This window comes from Pithys albifrons, chromosome 3 (genome assembly GCF_047495875.1).
Source record: "Pithys albifrons albifrons isolate INPA30051 chromosome 3, PitAlb_v1, whole genome shotgun sequence".
NCBI classification, from domain to species: Eukaryota; Metazoa; Chordata; class Aves; order Passeriformes; family Thamnophilidae; genus Pithys; species Pithys albifrons.
The window spans coordinates 87,374,064-87,391,076 of NC_092460.1; the positions used below are offsets into that span (position 1 = coordinate 87,374,064).

Consider the following 17,013-nt stretch of genomic DNA (forward strand, 5'->3'; position numbering starts at 1 on the left):
CAAGAAGATGCTTCCTTTATTTATTCAGACACCTGGGAAACTCTAGCACAATTTTTTTTTCTTTACCAGCACACATGGGAAGACGAGGAAACATTAACCCAGGTCTCAAATTTCCTAGGTCAGGAATCTACAATTGCAACAAATTATTTACTCCGGAAGATACAAATGATCCAAGACAGCATTCCAGCTGTCTACAGCATGATGAAACAAAGTGGGAGGCTGCAACTACGCATTTATTATAAATTGGGTAGAAGACACACATTTGACGATTTCAGGCATCTGTAGTTTCAGTAGGAGTAATGTAGTGGGAACCAAAAAGGACTGTAGTGGACTGCCCATGGCTGGACACCACTTTACCACCAAAGCTGCTCTATCATTCCCCTCTTCAGCTGGACTGGGAAGAGCATAACAAAAGGCTGATGAGTCAAGATAAAGACAGGGAGAGATGACTCAACAATCACCATCACAGGCAAAGCAAACTCAGCTTGGGTAAATCAATTTATTGCCAAACAAATTAGAGTAGGGTAATGAGAAATTAAAATTAAATCCTAAAACACCTTTACCTCACCTCTCCCTTCTTCCAGTGGCTCAACTTCACTCCCTTCACAGGGTGCAGTCCTTCAGGAACAGACAGCTCCATCCAGCACGTCCTGCCAGCAAACCTGCTCCAGCGTGGGCTCCTATCCCCACGTCCTGACAGGAGCCTGATCCAGCATGGGTTTCTCATGGCATCATAACCTTCTTCAGGAATCCACCTGCTCTGGTATGGACTCATGAAGGGGGGCAGCCTGCCTCACCCTGGGCTCTTCCAGGGGCTGCAGAGGGACAGCCTGCCTCACCCACCCTAGGCTCTTCCAAGGACTGCAAGAGGAGAGCCTGCCTCACCAGGGGCTCTTCCAGGGGTTGCGGGGGACCATCCTGCCTCACCAGGGGCTGCGGGGGGAGTCTCTGCTCCGGAGCCCGGAGCATTTCCTCCTGGGTGCTCTGCACTGTCACTGCTGTGTGCCCTGACCGGGTACGTTCCTGTCACACATTCTCCCTCCTCTGTTCCAGCTACTATTGTACAGGCTTCAGGAAGAACACATCAATCACGTGTGAAGCAATGCACATACATGGGGAGAGAACCATCTCAAACCCAAACAGCCACCCCACCCGCACTCCAGACAGTTTCGCAGGGTATCTGCCCTGCTGGGCGGCCCGCGGGGTCCGATTCGGCGGCTCTATTGGGCCGCTGCTTCGTCAGTCACGGAGGGCGGGGAGCTGCCGGCGGGTCTGGTCCGGTGTGTTGTGTTGTGCTGGCGCGGGCGCTTGCGCGGTTCCCGCGGGCGGTTCCCGGGGTTCCCGTGGGGCCGGCCCTTGGCTCCGCCGTGTCCGTGGAGCAGCGCCCCGGGAGGGCCGGGGGGCCGCGGCGGGGGCGGTTCGACAGGCGCGGGTGACGCGGGACAGGCTCAGCCCGGCCCGGCCCAGCCCATCTCAGCCCGGCCCGGCCCGCCCCGCCCCGCGACCGGCGGATGGGTGAGGGCAGCGGCTCAGCCATGGCCAGCGGCGGCCCCGAGGAGGGGGAGGCGGTGGCGGGAGAGGAAGAAGCCCTGAGGAAACTGGTCGTCCGGCTCCAAAACGTGCAGGAGAGGAAGCGGCTGGAGACGCTGGTGCAGACCCTCAGCGACCTGCTGGAGCTGGCAGGGCGGCGGAGCGGTGAGCTCTGCCCTGCCCTGCCCTGCGAGTGCTGCCTGCCTGCCCGCCCGCCCGCCCGCTGGGCGCTAACGCGGTCTGTCTGTCTGTCCCCCCACAGCTGCCCGGCTCTTCAGCGGCAAGAACGTCCACGTGCCCGTGCTGCTGATGGTGGATCTGTACCCGGGAGCCGCGGGCGTGCAGCAGGTCAGGGGCGCCGGAGCCGGGCGGGGGGCCGGGGCCGCTTCCCCCAGGCTGTGCCGAGCGCCCCGGCCGGGAACGCGGCTGTTCCGCTTGTTGTGTTCTCCTTAACTTGCTCTCGCCTGCGCCGCTCCATGAAGTGCTGTGGTGTGTCCTGCTGGCGCTCTCACCGCTGGCATTTAAAGGGACCAAGTGTTCCAGCTCCTCTTTGCAGACGCCACTCGCTGCGTCTCTGTTTAAAGGGCAAAAGGAGGCAAAGTAGAAAATAAAAATTAAGCAATATGAATACTGTGTGATGAAGGGTCCTGAATTACCAGTAATGTTATTTAATATAACTTTGACGTGTCAATATTGACGTTTGCCGTGGTTAGACCAACTCCCGAAAGGCAGAATTTTAGGATATGAGTTCATACATGTGTAGCTCTGACCTAGAGAGTTGTACTAGAACAGTTTTTTAAAGGGAGGGCCAATCTTTTAGCTAAGAGTAGGTTCTGCAATTTAAGGTTCTGCCTACCTGCCCCTGTAACTTAGCATTGGCCCATTTGGATTAGGTGTGGCACTTGCACGATGTTGTACTTATGGTATGGATGCCAGACTTGTCATACAAAACAGCTCCTTCCTGGCAGGCATATATTAAATTTCTGAGTATGATATGCTTAAAGGATGTTTATAAACTCCAGACTTCTTTGCAACTGTTTTTTTTTTATTATTATTATTAAGCCTATTTGTATGGTAACAATATTTTTTGAGATATTTTGTTTTTTTTCAATTCAGCTAGAAAGCAAAATATAAATTATATTGTAAATGCCTCTTAAATAATAGTATATTTTAAGGCATTTTGTGGTGGTTTTTTTTGTCTAATACACCTTAGCTAGAGGTCAAAAGCTCAAAATTCAGATTGAAATATGAAATTGTGTTTGTGTAGTGATTAATATGGAATAACAGTGATTTGAGGTTTTCTATTGTGCAGTGTCTGAAGTTTTTACTTATTTTACTATTCAATTGCTAAGTTGTTAAGAAATACAGAAAAATTAATCAGCAGTTATTTTCAAGATACAGCGTATTACATATATATACCAATTTACTAAACCTCTGTCCAGAAGTTTAGACTTGAAAGTGAAACATATGAAATCCAACCACAAGAAGTAGGTGTGAAATGTCAACACAAGACTCTCAGAATTGCATAGGGAAGATAGTGATTGTTTAATTTTCGCTTTAACTGTGTTGAAATACCTCACTCTAAATTAATGCAGAATCTTAAAATTTATTTTAATCTTCTATATGCCTGCATTTGCAGTCAAACAGTGTTTCAGATTAGAAGTTATGGAGCTCCTTCGCATTCCTGTGTTGTATTGGATTATGAAATTCAAAGCTCAGATCCTGTTCCTCATAAAAGATCTTAGGCAACTCTTTCTTCACATTCAGTTCTGATGTTTACAAACATTCACAATATGTTACTAGAGCTCTGCCTTCTTGCTTCATTCACTGCTATTTGTTTACAGTCTTTGCGAATACACAATTCTCACTTTACAGCAGTGGTGAAGTAATGAGGTCCTGATTACAGTGAAATCTCTTTCACTACTAATGAATTTTCATTGAATAAATGAATTAATCAACCTTTTTTGCTTTCAGCATTGTAAAAAAATTGACTCACATAAGGGAATAAACACAGTAAGAGAGACAGCTGAAGTGAGAATTTCTTTACCTGCCCTCCTTCAATAGTTACAAAGCATCGTGTTGTGCTGCTGTTCCACTGATTTGTACAAAGTATGTTTGCATAGTAATTCAACATTGCAAGTATTAGTGCAAGTCATAGTGCAGTCATAAACCCTGCAAGCTTCTTCAGAAGTATGAAGGTGTCGCAGTCTGGAACGTCGGTGGTGCTTGTAAGGAAAGTACATGTCTTTAAGTAAATATGGTAGTTTTCTGCTGTTACTCTGGCAGTGACTGCAGCAGCTTAGAAACTCTAGAGCAAAATATGAGTACACTTGAGTAAAGAGCAGTCAGCAGAGCTTTATTATCTCATGCAAAAGGGGGTGACCTAATGTAATACAAATTCATTGCATGCTAGAAACAGAAAGGGTCTGATTTAAAAATAACAGGAGTTTCAGTACTGCCACCAACTGTTTCTGTGTATAGGGACCTGTTTAAGTGTTTGTAAGGACATCTTTCTTTACTTTTTTTCTCTTCCCTGTAACCTTTAGAATTTCTATTATTTAAAAGACCCTTACTTTCTTACATAATTATTAAAGAGCTAATAAGCCCTCTGTTATCTGAGGCTGTGATTTTGGTATTTACAAATAGACTACCTATCAGCAGGGCAGATGTTTCCATTGGTCTTCTCTGGATCCACAACTCTTATAATTGTTTGTCAATACTTGAGTCTTAACAGTCCAGATAAAAATGTTCAATGGGAATATGAATTTCATCACAGTTTTAATACAAAAAGGAATCTTCTAAAAGCAGTAAGCAGGTTTTCATCAGATTCTATATTTCATAAGAACAATTAGGATGGACAGAAGTGGAACTTCTAAAATAAAATCTAAGAAATACAGAGTTTATGAATTAATAGTCAGCTCTAAAATGTTACTAAAATTTATACCTGATTAACTGTCACCAATAGACTCTCTTTTGCTTGGAATGTGAAAAATCAGGTAATTACATATCCACATCTTGGGGAGGACTGATGGTTGTAAGACTATTCATTGTACTTGCATTTAGTCAGGACTCAGTTACACAGGCCAACTGAATCTTTCTGAATGTCCATAGTACTTGTTTTGTAGTCTCATGCAGGGCAAGCCAGCTTGCTTTCCAAGGAAGTGAAGAGCATGGAAATTGGCTCATGGTCAAGATCACTCTGCAGACATTAAGGTTGTAATTTGGCTCTGCAGATCTATACTCAAATAGAAACAAAACTACTGCAGATAGTGCGAGCATAACCCGTGTACCAAGTACGTGAAAGACAAAAGCAGAATTCCAGTTCCCAGGGAGCTAAATCAGCTTTTTCATACTCTACAAAGCTGTCAGCTGTCTAGATTGAAGGCTTTGCTGTTCCTATGGGTGACTCTGCACTACCAGACCTGTAATTCCATGTCTCTAGTCTTACTGATTGCAGGGTTAGAGACCGTGCACTTTCTGTGAACTTTGCTGTTAAACTCCTTGGAGCTGGCCATTTACATTCCTGTTGTTGGCTGTCCCATCTTGACCCCTTTGCTTTACATAACTATTTTGTGGAAAACTGATCCACTTACACATACAGTTTTTGCACCATACTTGTCTTCTGTTTTGACCCTATTCTTAAAATACACAAGCTGCCTTCCACCTTATTTATTTATTTGTTAGGGGATTTGTTTGTTTGTTTATATGGTCAAGGAAGCTTTTATGCCTTGTTATAATTCATTTTTCTAAAATTGGTTTCATCTTGATTTTTGGCATTTCACAGTTCACTACTTCTCTTTCACAATGCAGAGGGGGTTTCTTGCTCATGAGTTAATTATTTGTGCAGATTTTGCTTAGTGTCTCCTCACTGCAGCCAGTTCAGTCATATGAGCTTGTAGGCATTCGTAAGACAGCAGCTTTCTTCAATGCAGAAGATCAAAGAAGAACATCCTTAGGTTTGGCATTATTTACAGATGTTTGAAAGTCAGAGAATTTGCATGGGATGAAGCTGGTAGTTATTAAGAACAAATACATTTCGTTTAGTGGTATTTTGTTCCTTATGATGTCAAAATTTCCACTGCCATCATTATGTTTTGAAAGCACGCAGTGTACAGGGTTGATAGCAAGAATATGAAATATGTGGTATTGTTCATGAACTTCATCCCTATTTAAAACATTGAACACCTTTAAAACCTATGCTTTTTCCTTATAATTTGCAATTAAATGGCAAGTTCTTCTGGAAACACACATTCTTTAATAAATCTGGATTTGTAATAATGCAGTGATCCTCCCTGGTCCGTGATGATGTACTATTGATCCCATCATGTTTTTCTCTCTGCCAGCATCTCGTTTAACTGTGTGCCCTTTACCCTCCAGGCAGTGTTGAAGCAGATTGAGAGTGATGTGTTTCTGCAAGTGATGCATTCAGAATCATTAGCATGTGTTAATTTTACCTCCATCTTTTAACTTTTCATGCCATTTGTCTTGTGTCAGTTAATTTTCCCTTACTTATTTAGCTTGGTAAACATTTTCAGAACAGCTGTTTTCCAAAAGCCAAGAATATTAGAAGACAACATTGAAGTTCCAAGCAGAATATCTATTCTAAAATAGCTGCATTTTTGTTTTACAGATGGGCTGGTCACTTCTTTGTAAATTAATAGAAATTTGTCCAAGTACTCTACAGAACATAGCTCCTAAGGATGTTGGGAAGGACTGGGAAGTACTGAGTGTTCATCAGTAAGTATTTTGTATGCCAGAATGCTTGGTTATTTTGGCAGTGTGTATATGCAATTAAATATATTTATATGAAGTTATTACATGAGCTTCTTTGTTCTGGGTTTCTTCAGCCTTCAGAATGGGAGACTCACACAAGCAGGGATCTTACTGTGCATATAAATACTTGATGGGCAAAGTAAAGGAGACTGTGCCAGGCTTTTCTTAGTGACACTCAGTAAGAGAATGAGAAGCAAGGGGACCAAATTGAGATGTAGGAAATTCCACTTAAATATTAGAAAAACACCCAAGCAACCTTTTTGACAGATGAAGTATTACTTGAATGGTTGTGTGTGTTCTTTCCAAATGTGAGAAATTATGTCCACAAGCCTAAAGTAGTGTAAATCAAAAAGAGGAGGTTGTGCCACACTTAATATTATTGTCCAAAAATTAAGTACTTTAAATGATCACCTCAGCTGCCTGTGAAGTCAGTGGATGCAATTACCTTCAGAAGGGATGGCTAGTTCCATCTTTTTGGTAAGTTATCCTGGAGCAAATTGTGGTTTTGGGCTTGCTTATCTCTATCCTTTAACTGTCAAGGGAAGCCTAAGCAAGTGGTTTCTGGATATTTGTGGTTAGATGGGAAGAAAACCAACATAGTTTAGCTGAGTGGTTGTCCAATAACACAAATGCTGATTGTAGATGTAGGCACAATACAAGTGGGGGTTTGTTTTGGTGCTCTCTTTGCATGGGCAGATTGCCCCTTCAGGGCTGATAATAACAACAGCCTGACAACCTGGTGAACCTGCCTCTGTAGTCTTCACCACACCCTTCCTTGGACAGGTTGCTACTGTAAGGTAGCATGAGGATGCATTTTGGTTTTGTGGGGTTTTGTTTATCTGTCTGTTTTATAGTGGTTTTGTAAAGGAATGAACTCCCTTGAAAGATGCATTGGCAGTTTATGTTGGTAAGTAAAAGCCATTTGGGTTTTTCCTGAGCAAGAAACAACAGCTGAAGCTGTACAAACTCACTGTAATTTCTTTGGGAGCTTAAAAACTGGTTAATTGACTGAAAGTTATTCTGAAAGCTGGAAGCACTGCTGTTGATTCTCAGGTCTCAGAAAAATTGCTTTTTGAGGGCTGATCTTTCCCAAAGCCTCTTCAGAGCCTGCACAGTGTGTGTGGTTGAACAAAGTGTCCATTTCAGACTCAAACTTCACTAAAGACCTGATGATAGCATTTCTGTACACACCACCTTCCCACTATGAGTATTTTAGCCACTGTATATCCCTGTCTGATATGTTGACAGTTTTCCTTGCTGTGGAGAAGCTTGGGCGAGTGGGTTAAGGCATTTCTGTCAGTGCCAAAGGCAGAGCAAGCCAGGTAAATTGTATCTCATGTATCCTGTGCATGGATTGGATTAAAACTGCAGTGAATCAACACCACAGTGAATATGTACTGTTTGCAGCAATGCAGGAAACAGTTATGATACCAAGCAAAAGGTCGCTTTTTTTTGTTTTGCAAGAGATTTTCCCTTTTGTGTTACTATTTTTGGAGAATAGAAATCCTAAGCTAGAAAAACCATTTCTTTCTTGTGTCTCAGCAATGATCCAGCTTGACCACATTGCAGTCATGTTTACATGTTTGTTACTGACTTGGGTGTTCTTGACAGACAGTGTGAGAAATAATTAAATAATTGCTGTCACTGTAAAGACAAAGGAAGGAAATTCCTCTGGTGTATTTGCATTCTTTCTACAAGCTTAAAGATACTTCATGTTTTGTAATCTCTTACATTAAACTCACATACAAGAGAAGAGGTTTAGAAAATTTTACATCCTCCTTCTTGATCATACTTGAAATGAGAGGGTACATGCAGGGAAATTTCTAAAGGTGAAGAATGTTTGTCTCCCATCACATTTTTGCCTCTTGCATTTACTTTGGTCATTGTAGCTACAACACCAGTGCTACAAGAGAGGTGAGATAAACGAGCAACATCAGTGATACATTAATTCCAGCTTATAAAGTTAGACTACAGCAAGACAACATTGTTGCCAGAGCTGGGGAGTGAAATCAGGCTGAAACTTTGAGTGCTGTTTATGTTTTTCAAGACAGGTCAAGAATATCAACTAAAGTATCACAAAGTACTGCACAATCCATTTTATTAGATATTATATATACAAAGACTCACATTTGAAATTTATTAAAATTGCAGAGTCAAGTTCTCTAAAATAACAAAAAGTAGAAAAAAGTTTCTTTAGATGTTTGGTTTTGTGTTTTTCTTTAGTTTTTGATTGTACAATTTCTTTTTTCTTCCTCTCTTTTGAGAAATGCTTCAGTATGAAATCAATGTTTTTAAAATTTTATTTATTTATTGAAGAGGTGTCACTGTGTTACAGGTGATAGTTTGAGCAAAATATGTTAAAAATATCAGCTGATTTTTAGGTGCCCAGTTTGATACATGCCCTGGATTTTCCAGTACTTGGCATTGTTTGGCTCTGTTTGAAAAGTGAATGGTGACTGGCTCTGATGCAGCATTTCTGAGGTTAATGGGACTCAGGCCAGGCCACACAGACAGTAAGGCGTGGGAAACTGGCGGTCTAGGAAATGTTTCTTCTTAGTGATTTGTCCAGTGCTGTATGGTTGGAACTTAGATCAGGCAGAATCCTTCAAGGTCTTTAACTGGGAAACTGCTGCTTCTCTTCCAACACACCCTTGGTGGTTCACCATAGCTGATCTCTTGCTACAAACAGAGCAGGGCTGTGCTGTCCACACACTGACCCTTCACAGCCCAGTGTTCTGTAGAGTAACCACCTCCTGAATGGTGCTTGTCCACTGTGGAATTAATATATCACTAGCTCAACATGAAAATAAATTTGAAGAATTTTACAGAACTATTTTAATGAAGTATGGTTGTAGTTAAAATTACAACATTATTTCATTGGTAACTTGAAAAAATGTAAACAAAAGTTTTTTTAAAAAATTAATTGAGAGCTCCTTAAGCTTTTGCTCTTTTCTGTAAATATTCCTGGTTTTATGTAAATGTTTGATAAAAGAATTTATATGTTAATATTTCTTTAACTATGACTCCTTTTCCCCCCCATCTTCTTTTGTTTTTAATTTTTAGGCAGATTCTTAAAATGCTTACAATCCACAAAGGAAATATAAATCTCATGATAATAGGAATAAAAGCACTAAATCTACTCCTCATGTCAGGTATTGTGTGTTTTACTTTCTCTAATGCATCTAAGCCTTTAAAACACAGAACTGTGATACAAAGTGTGTGACATGTCAGACCAGATTTTTCTCTGTTTTACTCTATGAAATCACTTGTAATTTTTTACTTGTGTACAAAATAATAAGAGTATTGTTTTGCACCTTTTTTACCCACTTGGGTATGATTCTCCAAATTGCAAGACTGTGAAGAACATGACCAATTAGTTTTGCCAAGTTATTAGCATGGACACAAATACTTGCTGTTAACTAGTCAAGTAAAATAACTAAGAGCTTATTTTTCCGTTACCAAAGTACAAATTTTGTAACCTTCTGACTTACTTCCTTTAACACTGGCTAGTACTTTTGAAAACAGTAAATTATCTCTGACTTTTCTGTTTTTCTGCTCTACCTAATCTTACCAAGTGCTGAGAACTTACGGTGCTGAGAGTCTTGTTCTATTGTAATTAAAGAGACAACCTAAGGGAGGGATTCTGGTTAGTTTATTCAAGCTAGCATATAATATTATGTGATACAGGTCTTGTTATAAAACATTACAATAATTAACAATAATAAGAGCAAAATCTGGCTATTAATGGGTTAACTATAGTCTTTTAATTGTGAGTTACTGAAAAGGGTCCAGCTGCAGCTGAAACACTGGAACAGTCATTATGCATTCTATTGTTACTGCTGTAAGCTTGAAATCTGTCACAAATATGAATCTTTTTGCCTACACATGTTATAGAGTTACTATTTTTTTCAGAATTTTTTCGAGGTCATAAGAGCAACAGTGAGGTTGGCTTTTCAGTTCAGTTTCAGCCAACAAATGGCTGCGATGGTGGGAATGATACAGATGGACTGATTGCATTGCTCACTGTAGCTGGCATGTACATTTAAAATCCCCTCTTTTTACTTCACAGTGCAGTCCTGCCCTCTTTCTTCCATCAACTTTACTTCTTAGTGAAACTTTTCAGCTGCAAAAGGGTTTTTTTTGATGTGTTAATTTTTGACCAGTTTAGAGAGGTGAACTGGTGAACTGGCTGATTGAAGAGTCAGAAAAGTACCAAAGTTCAGTGCAAGAATGGAGAGGGGAAACTGTCTTTTTAGCAGTAAAGTTTTAGAATATTAGTTCTTTTGTAAATATTGCCTTAAGAGATAAAATTGTCATGAGTTATACAAACCTGCATTTAAACTGGTACATTTTAATGTCAGTATTAAAGAATTTTGGGTTTCAATGGTTAAATACAGTTCTTCAATGGAAGTTGAGAACTAATCAGTGCAACATGTAATCTCTTCTGCTATTCAGATGTAATTGCTTTCCTGCTCTTGGAAGAAGAGGTGGATGTGTTTTCCTTGGTGTTTAATGCCATGCACACCTTCCCTAAAAATGAAGAGATCCAGCAACATGGATGTAAAGCATTACACAAACTTTTTGAGAAAGGTATTTATAGCTTGTGGTTTATTAAGTTAGAAAAATGGATGGATTGGGAGGGGATGGCAGGTGTTTAAATGCAATAAGTGTATTTTTGCATTCCAAGTTGATTTGTGTATTATATCTGTTCTTTAAATGAGTTAGCTCAAAGTAGACTTTCCAAGCAATATCACAAATTTTCTAAATTAGAGCAATAAATATAACATCTTTAAAAAAATCAGAATGTCTCTTTACTTCTGACGAGATTTAACTGAAAAGACATGATTCAACATTGATCAGTAACACTGGAATAAAAAGTGGTGACATTTCATTAAAATTCTCAAAACCAGGATTGTGTATTTAAAGACTGGTAAACTTTAGTAACATGTGAACAGTTCTAAAATCAAGAAAGATGTTTGTACTTTAAAAAATACTTGGTTCTTCTTTTGATCATGACAATGCTAAAAGATGATTATGTATCTATATGATATTCCTGTTTCTTCTGACAAGTGAATCACCATGTATTGAATTTCTGCGGAATTCTCAGTAATTGTGCATGTAATGGCCAGTAGTCCCCTTGTTGTATTGTTTGAATTGAGTTTCTTGCTTCAAAATGTTGAGTATTGCCATCACATGCTGTACTCCTTTGTTTCAAAGACAGTCTCCAGTCCTTCAGATTGGTTCTTTTTGGCACCATTTTGTATTGTATTTTCTAAGTCTCTCCCACACATGTGTGTGTGGGATTATCTTCTGTGTTCCCTCCCCTCTTCCTCTCTACATAAGTACTTTTGTACTGCTGTATTTGCTCTTCAGTCTTCATAAAAGGCTGATTGTTTTAGATTTGCTGTGCCTGTTTTTTCTAAGTGCCTGATTTTTACAGATCTGCAGGCTGCTGCAGGTACAGACCCACATACCTTCTTCTTGATGGCAATGCTATTGTAACCAGTTCCTAGGCTGCCCCTGCCTGGTTTTAGCTACCTCTGTGCCACCTTGTCAGTTATTGTTATGTGGATATTTGCCTAGACGTAGCTTGAACCAGATGCAGAAAATGATCCTGCCTATGAAATCTGAAAGGTGTTCCTTTCTCAGCCTGGGCCAGTTCCCTTATCTGGTTCATTGCACAGCCAGGCAGTTATGTCAATGTGAGTAATAGGGGCCAGGGATGGAAAAATCTTAAGCCATTAAGGTGAGATATTATTGAAGCAGGGATGTATTCTTTACAGAAAGAAGTCCATTATCAAAAAAAATTTGAGAAATTTAATAAAATCATGGAGTATGAAAAATTACATTCTATCAATTTTTTTTCACTGTATGCTTAGCTTTTCCCTCACTAATATACTGTCTTGGTTTGGAATATCTGAAGTTTGTTCCGTGAAAAAGGGTAAAAGATTTCTTCTAAAATACTGATTCACAGCGTAGCATTTAAAAGTCAGGACTCCATTACGCTAATGTTAGGAAAAGGTCTTTATAAAGTAGCTCAATTTTCAGTAAAAGGAACCATAATTGTGGAAGATGATGTGTTTGGAGAGTGCCTTACTTTCTGTAAAAACCAGAAAATAAATATAAGGAAACTTGATAAAAACAATTATCTTTTCTCATTAATGATTTCCTCAAAACATACTGTATGTCTTGCTTTTTAATTTAGTTCCAGAAGAGCAGCTGACTGAATTTGTTGAAAGCAAAGATCATATGATCATACTGAAAGTTTTTAAAGAGTTTCCAGAGAAAGAAGAGGTGATTCTTCCTGCACTTTACTCATTACATTCCTTAGCTGGTCCACGTAAGTGTATTATTTCAATTCCTCATCTCCCATAGCATGCACCAGCTCACACTTTCTGTGCTTGTAAAAACTAATCTTTGTGTGACTGTACAAAATCAGTGAGAACTGGTTGGGAGTTGCCAGATAAATCACTTTCCTGTTTTCTTTGGGAAATACTTCTTTTTTTCATTGGATATTTTTTATATTTAGCCATTGAAACAGATATCTCTCATAACAGGCAAATACTTTCTTCTGCTTGGAGTAAGTAGTAACAGAGGTGCTTATCGTGGTTGTAGAGACTGAAGTTCAAGACTCTGCCCTATCATCTTTTAATACTTGAAAAATAAGATAGATTTATTGACTAAATAAATCTTCGGTGAGTTTAGGTAGCAGGTAAAGAACACTGTTGGCAAAGTCTGTTCCACAAAGGAAAAAATGCCCATGCAAATTCAATGGCCAGGCCTGGGAAAAGACATCTGAGCTCAGACACCTGCTCTGACCATTCAGTGGTGGCTGCAATGGCAAGCATTGTGCACATGGCAGTCTTACAGTGTCCTCAGGGGTTGTGCAGTAAGACTGAAGAAAATGTCTTTGTTATGTTTTGTCTTCTGATAACAGCAATCACTGTTTTAGGCAAAATCAAATCCTGGGAAATATGCTTGATAATTTGTGTCAATTTGTTAAAAGCAATTTGATCTTGTTGACTCCGTGGCAGCTTTTGTCAGCTTCATGCTGGTAGTCACAGTTTTCATAAGCACAGAGCAAAGTTCTGCTTCCCGTGTCTTTCATGATGTCCATAGTACTGTGCCTCCTGCAAATGTGTTTCCTCACCAAGTCTTGCTCATACATCCTGTCTGGCTTTATTGCAGCTGTGCTGGCCCCATGTATGCCATTAAACAAGAACCAGAGCAGTGTTCCACATTTCATCAGACTCCAAGCTATTTAGTCTCTGTTTCTCAAACTTCATGCTGTTCCAGTCTGTGTTTAGAATTTAAGTATTCCTTGAGGCAGAAATAATTTTCCCCTAGCCCAGAAGTTACTGCTATTTGCAAGGGAAGAGGATGCCAGATTCTAAGTGCTTTTCAAACAGTAAATATTTATATGAAGTGTAACAAGAGAAGGGCATGAAAAAGACCTGCTCTAAAGTAGGTATTTAGTACTCTCGTTTCTAATACAGCCAGAGAAGCAGAGACAGCTTGCACATGAATGTGCAAATCTAGCATTCATACTCTTGGTTTGTGGCATCCCACAAGAAATCAATGAAATACATTCTTTAAGGCCACCATGGAGAAGTTAATTTACTGTAAGTACACACTGTAACTTACCCAGTAGTAAAATGTCTCCCCAAACCCTAAAGTTGAAGTCTCTATTCCAAATGAGTACCTCAATATGCCTTGTTTTACTGATACATACATAGGCTTTGTCCTGGTTTACATGTCATGGGAAATGACAAGGTAAGGTTGTATTCCAGTGTGGTACAAGAACTCTTTCAAATCTCAGTAGCTGTGATGGCATGAGAAGATTGCTTTGCTGCTGACTGTACTCCAAAATCTGTAGTGGAGTGATGGATGACAGACTGTTAGCCATTTAAATGGTAGGCACAGGCAGCCAGCCAGGCTTCTCCTCTGTTTAGTAGGGAGAAACAGGTACCTCAAGAGGAAATAGGCCTAACCCTAAACTAGCTGTGTGTTTCAGCTGGGATGGTACACCATACAGAGTGCTCAGATCTCTTCATCAGTTGTTGGGAGAACCTAGATTACTAAGTCTTGGTGGCTGAGATTAAATGAGATCTGTTCCATCTCCTTTTCTCTTGCTTGTTCTGGGAAATGGTGACTCCCTGCAAATGTACCACTGCGTGGATCTTGCAGGATTTAAACATGCACTTGATTATGCTCCCAATGAAGTAATAAATTTTGGAATCTTCTGAATATTTTAATATATTCAAAATTGCCACCTGTGAAATTAGGTCTTATGTGAAGTGATGCAATACTGTGGAATATACCTTTTAAAAGGTGATTTCAGTTGAGAATGACATGATAAATTGCTGTCATATTAAAGCATTGTGAAAGGTACCTTCCTTCACCATCAAATAGAATGCTTCAGAAGTGCTTCCTACTCAGCTTGCTTTTTCAACTTGTAGGTTATCATTATTTAATATTCATAGATACATTATTTTGAAGGTCTTTAAAAAGACTAATGATCTTTAATAATACCAGAAAAGCCAAGCTGTTGAAAGAACAATTATGAAAGTTTACAGACCTCAGCAGAATAATGCTAACTTCCTTAGAGTCAATGACAGGACTCACCTTCATTCACTGGCATCTGGATTTTGGCCAGGATTTTTTGGGTTCATATTCTGTCTCATACCCTGGGTGGACATACTGCAAGGATTCTTTCATACACCATGTTTTAACCACCATGATGCTATTTTGTCTTAAATTACTATATGTGGGATTGCTGTCCTCTGTAGGAATGGATGCATTCTGTCTTTGTGTTGGCTTCTGTTGGTTTCTGTATCTGGCTCAGTAATAAGCAGTAAATAAGCAGAGAGTGATCAAGCACTGGCACAGTTTATTTGGAGGTGGTGTGAAATTTCCATCCTCGGAGACACTCGGAAGCCACCTGGCCATGGTCCTACGCAACCTGCTCTGGGGGGCCTTGCTTGAGCACATGGATCGTGCAAGGTGACCTTTAGAGCTACCTTCCAACATCAATCCTTCTGTGATTCTGTGAGAGACAGATTTGCAATGACTTTAAAAATATTGCAGGAACAGTAGATGAAAATTTCTGTACTCTCAGTACACAGCAGGTGTACAGTAGAATTAATGTGAATTAAAACAATAACTTTGTTTTTGCAAAGCAAAAACTGAAACATAGTTGCAGTTTTCTAAATAAATCATTTAACTGAGGTCTGAATTGGAATCCAATAAACTTTGTTTTAATTAAGAAGCACTTTCTGTTTCTGTTTCTTTCTTTAGCCAGTAATGTTGAAGTGCTCATGTCTGGAAATGTTCGCTGCTACAATGTTATAGTGGAAATGATGAAAAGTTTCCCCAACAGTGAAACAGTTCAGGAAGTGAGTTGCTGTTTGTTGCACAAGCTTACATTAGGTAAGTTCATAAAGTTGTTTATAGTCAGCTTATTCTGGCTGTGTAAGAGTTTGGAGTTAAGTGGCAGCGTTACAGGCAACAAGACTACTAATATTCCAGTTAATCCTCAGAGTGGTGTGTGGATCTGTGTCTCTAATGATGTAAATATGCTGAAGTTACACTGGCCACAGTCAATATGGTATCCTTTTGTGTTAAACTTCAGTGGCAATCAGAAGCTGCCATAAAAGACTCACATGGGGGAGGAAGTAACAAGACAAAAAAGGGGAAGAATAGGCGAGTGGGAAATCAGTAGATCTCATTTTGTATAAAGTTACTGTAGAAAGGAGGAAAGTTACTTCTAGTTTTCTTTTTTTATTTTTGGAAAGGCAATGCTGAATGTGTGGGAAACAACTGGTGCTACAGAATTACCTGAAAGGCATTCTCTAAGTCTGTATTTTAACTCCTTGCAATGTATTTATCTTCAGAGAGCTGTGGTGCATTCCTGTCAGTGATGGTGCCTATCCCTGGGCCCCCTGTGCTGCAGCAGTGAAGCAACCACAGGGTCCTGGACTCACCCTAAATACTTTGGTTGTCTGGGCTTTCATGGGCTAATGTCACATCAAGAGAAATGATGCCAGTGGCAAAACATTGTGCCTGTTAGCAACTCCGTACTCACTTGTGAATATGATAAAGTGGTCTGAGCAGTTGCCAAGAACCATACCATAGGAAGTTCAAATAAAAATAAATATGTTTTCCCCCCTGCTGTGTGCAAAACCACTGTGAGCAGCTGCCCAAGCAATCCTCACTGCATGGCTGGTTCTTCACCAAGGACTCAGCCAAGGTCTTTCTCATGAGTTAGGCTTCCCAATTCTTGCAGGTTGTGGCCTGAAGCTACTGCAGATGTTGGTACCAGTGCATGACTCCCCTTAATCAAGTCAGTCCCATTCTTTCAGCATCTGTTTCTGCCTTTTTTGTGTAGATATTGTAGAAAATACAGATCAGACCTGAGTACAATCGAGAGCAGCTTCCAGTTCCCCTTCAGAAAGCCAGATACAGTTTTCAAGAAAATGTGGTGGCCCCTGATGTGGTATTTGCAGGGTTTTTTTGGCAAGAGGCAATGCTGCTCTTGAATGGTTTCCTGTGTGCTACTGATCTTTCACATTGCCAGTGTGATTCTCATTTTTACTAGTGAAAATTTAAACAAAACCGAATATAAAAATTGAAACCGTGGCTGTCATACTATATTTGACTAAGGAAGTGTTGCTCTATTTTTTTATGCATGATAGAAGGTTTTACAGCAAA

At 40.0% G+C, this 17,013-nt stretch overlaps 1 protein-coding gene across 1 annotated transcript in view; it reads left to right on the plus strand.

Annotated features, from left to right (window-relative positions):
• The first annotated feature begins 1,220 nt into the window (after window positions 1-1,220).
• LRRK2 (leucine rich repeat kinase 2) overlaps window positions 1,221-17,013 on the plus strand; it is a 63,885-nt gene continuing 48,092 nt past the window's right edge. Inside the window, exons 1-7 of the mRNA XM_071552608.1 lie at window positions 1,221-1,695; window positions 1,793-1,878; window positions 6,161-6,267; window positions 9,367-9,455; window positions 10,759-10,893; window positions 12,509-12,643; window positions 15,601-15,732. Of these exons, the coding sequence (XP_071408709.1) occupies window positions 1,512-1,695; window positions 1,793-1,878; window positions 6,161-6,267; window positions 9,367-9,455; window positions 10,759-10,893; window positions 12,509-12,643; window positions 15,601-15,732 (868 nt within the window). The 5' untranslated portion in view covers window positions 1,221-1,511. The remainder of the gene's footprint in view (window positions 1,696-1,792; window positions 1,879-6,160; window positions 6,268-9,366; window positions 9,456-10,758; window positions 10,894-12,508; window positions 12,644-15,600; window positions 15,733-17,013) is intronic.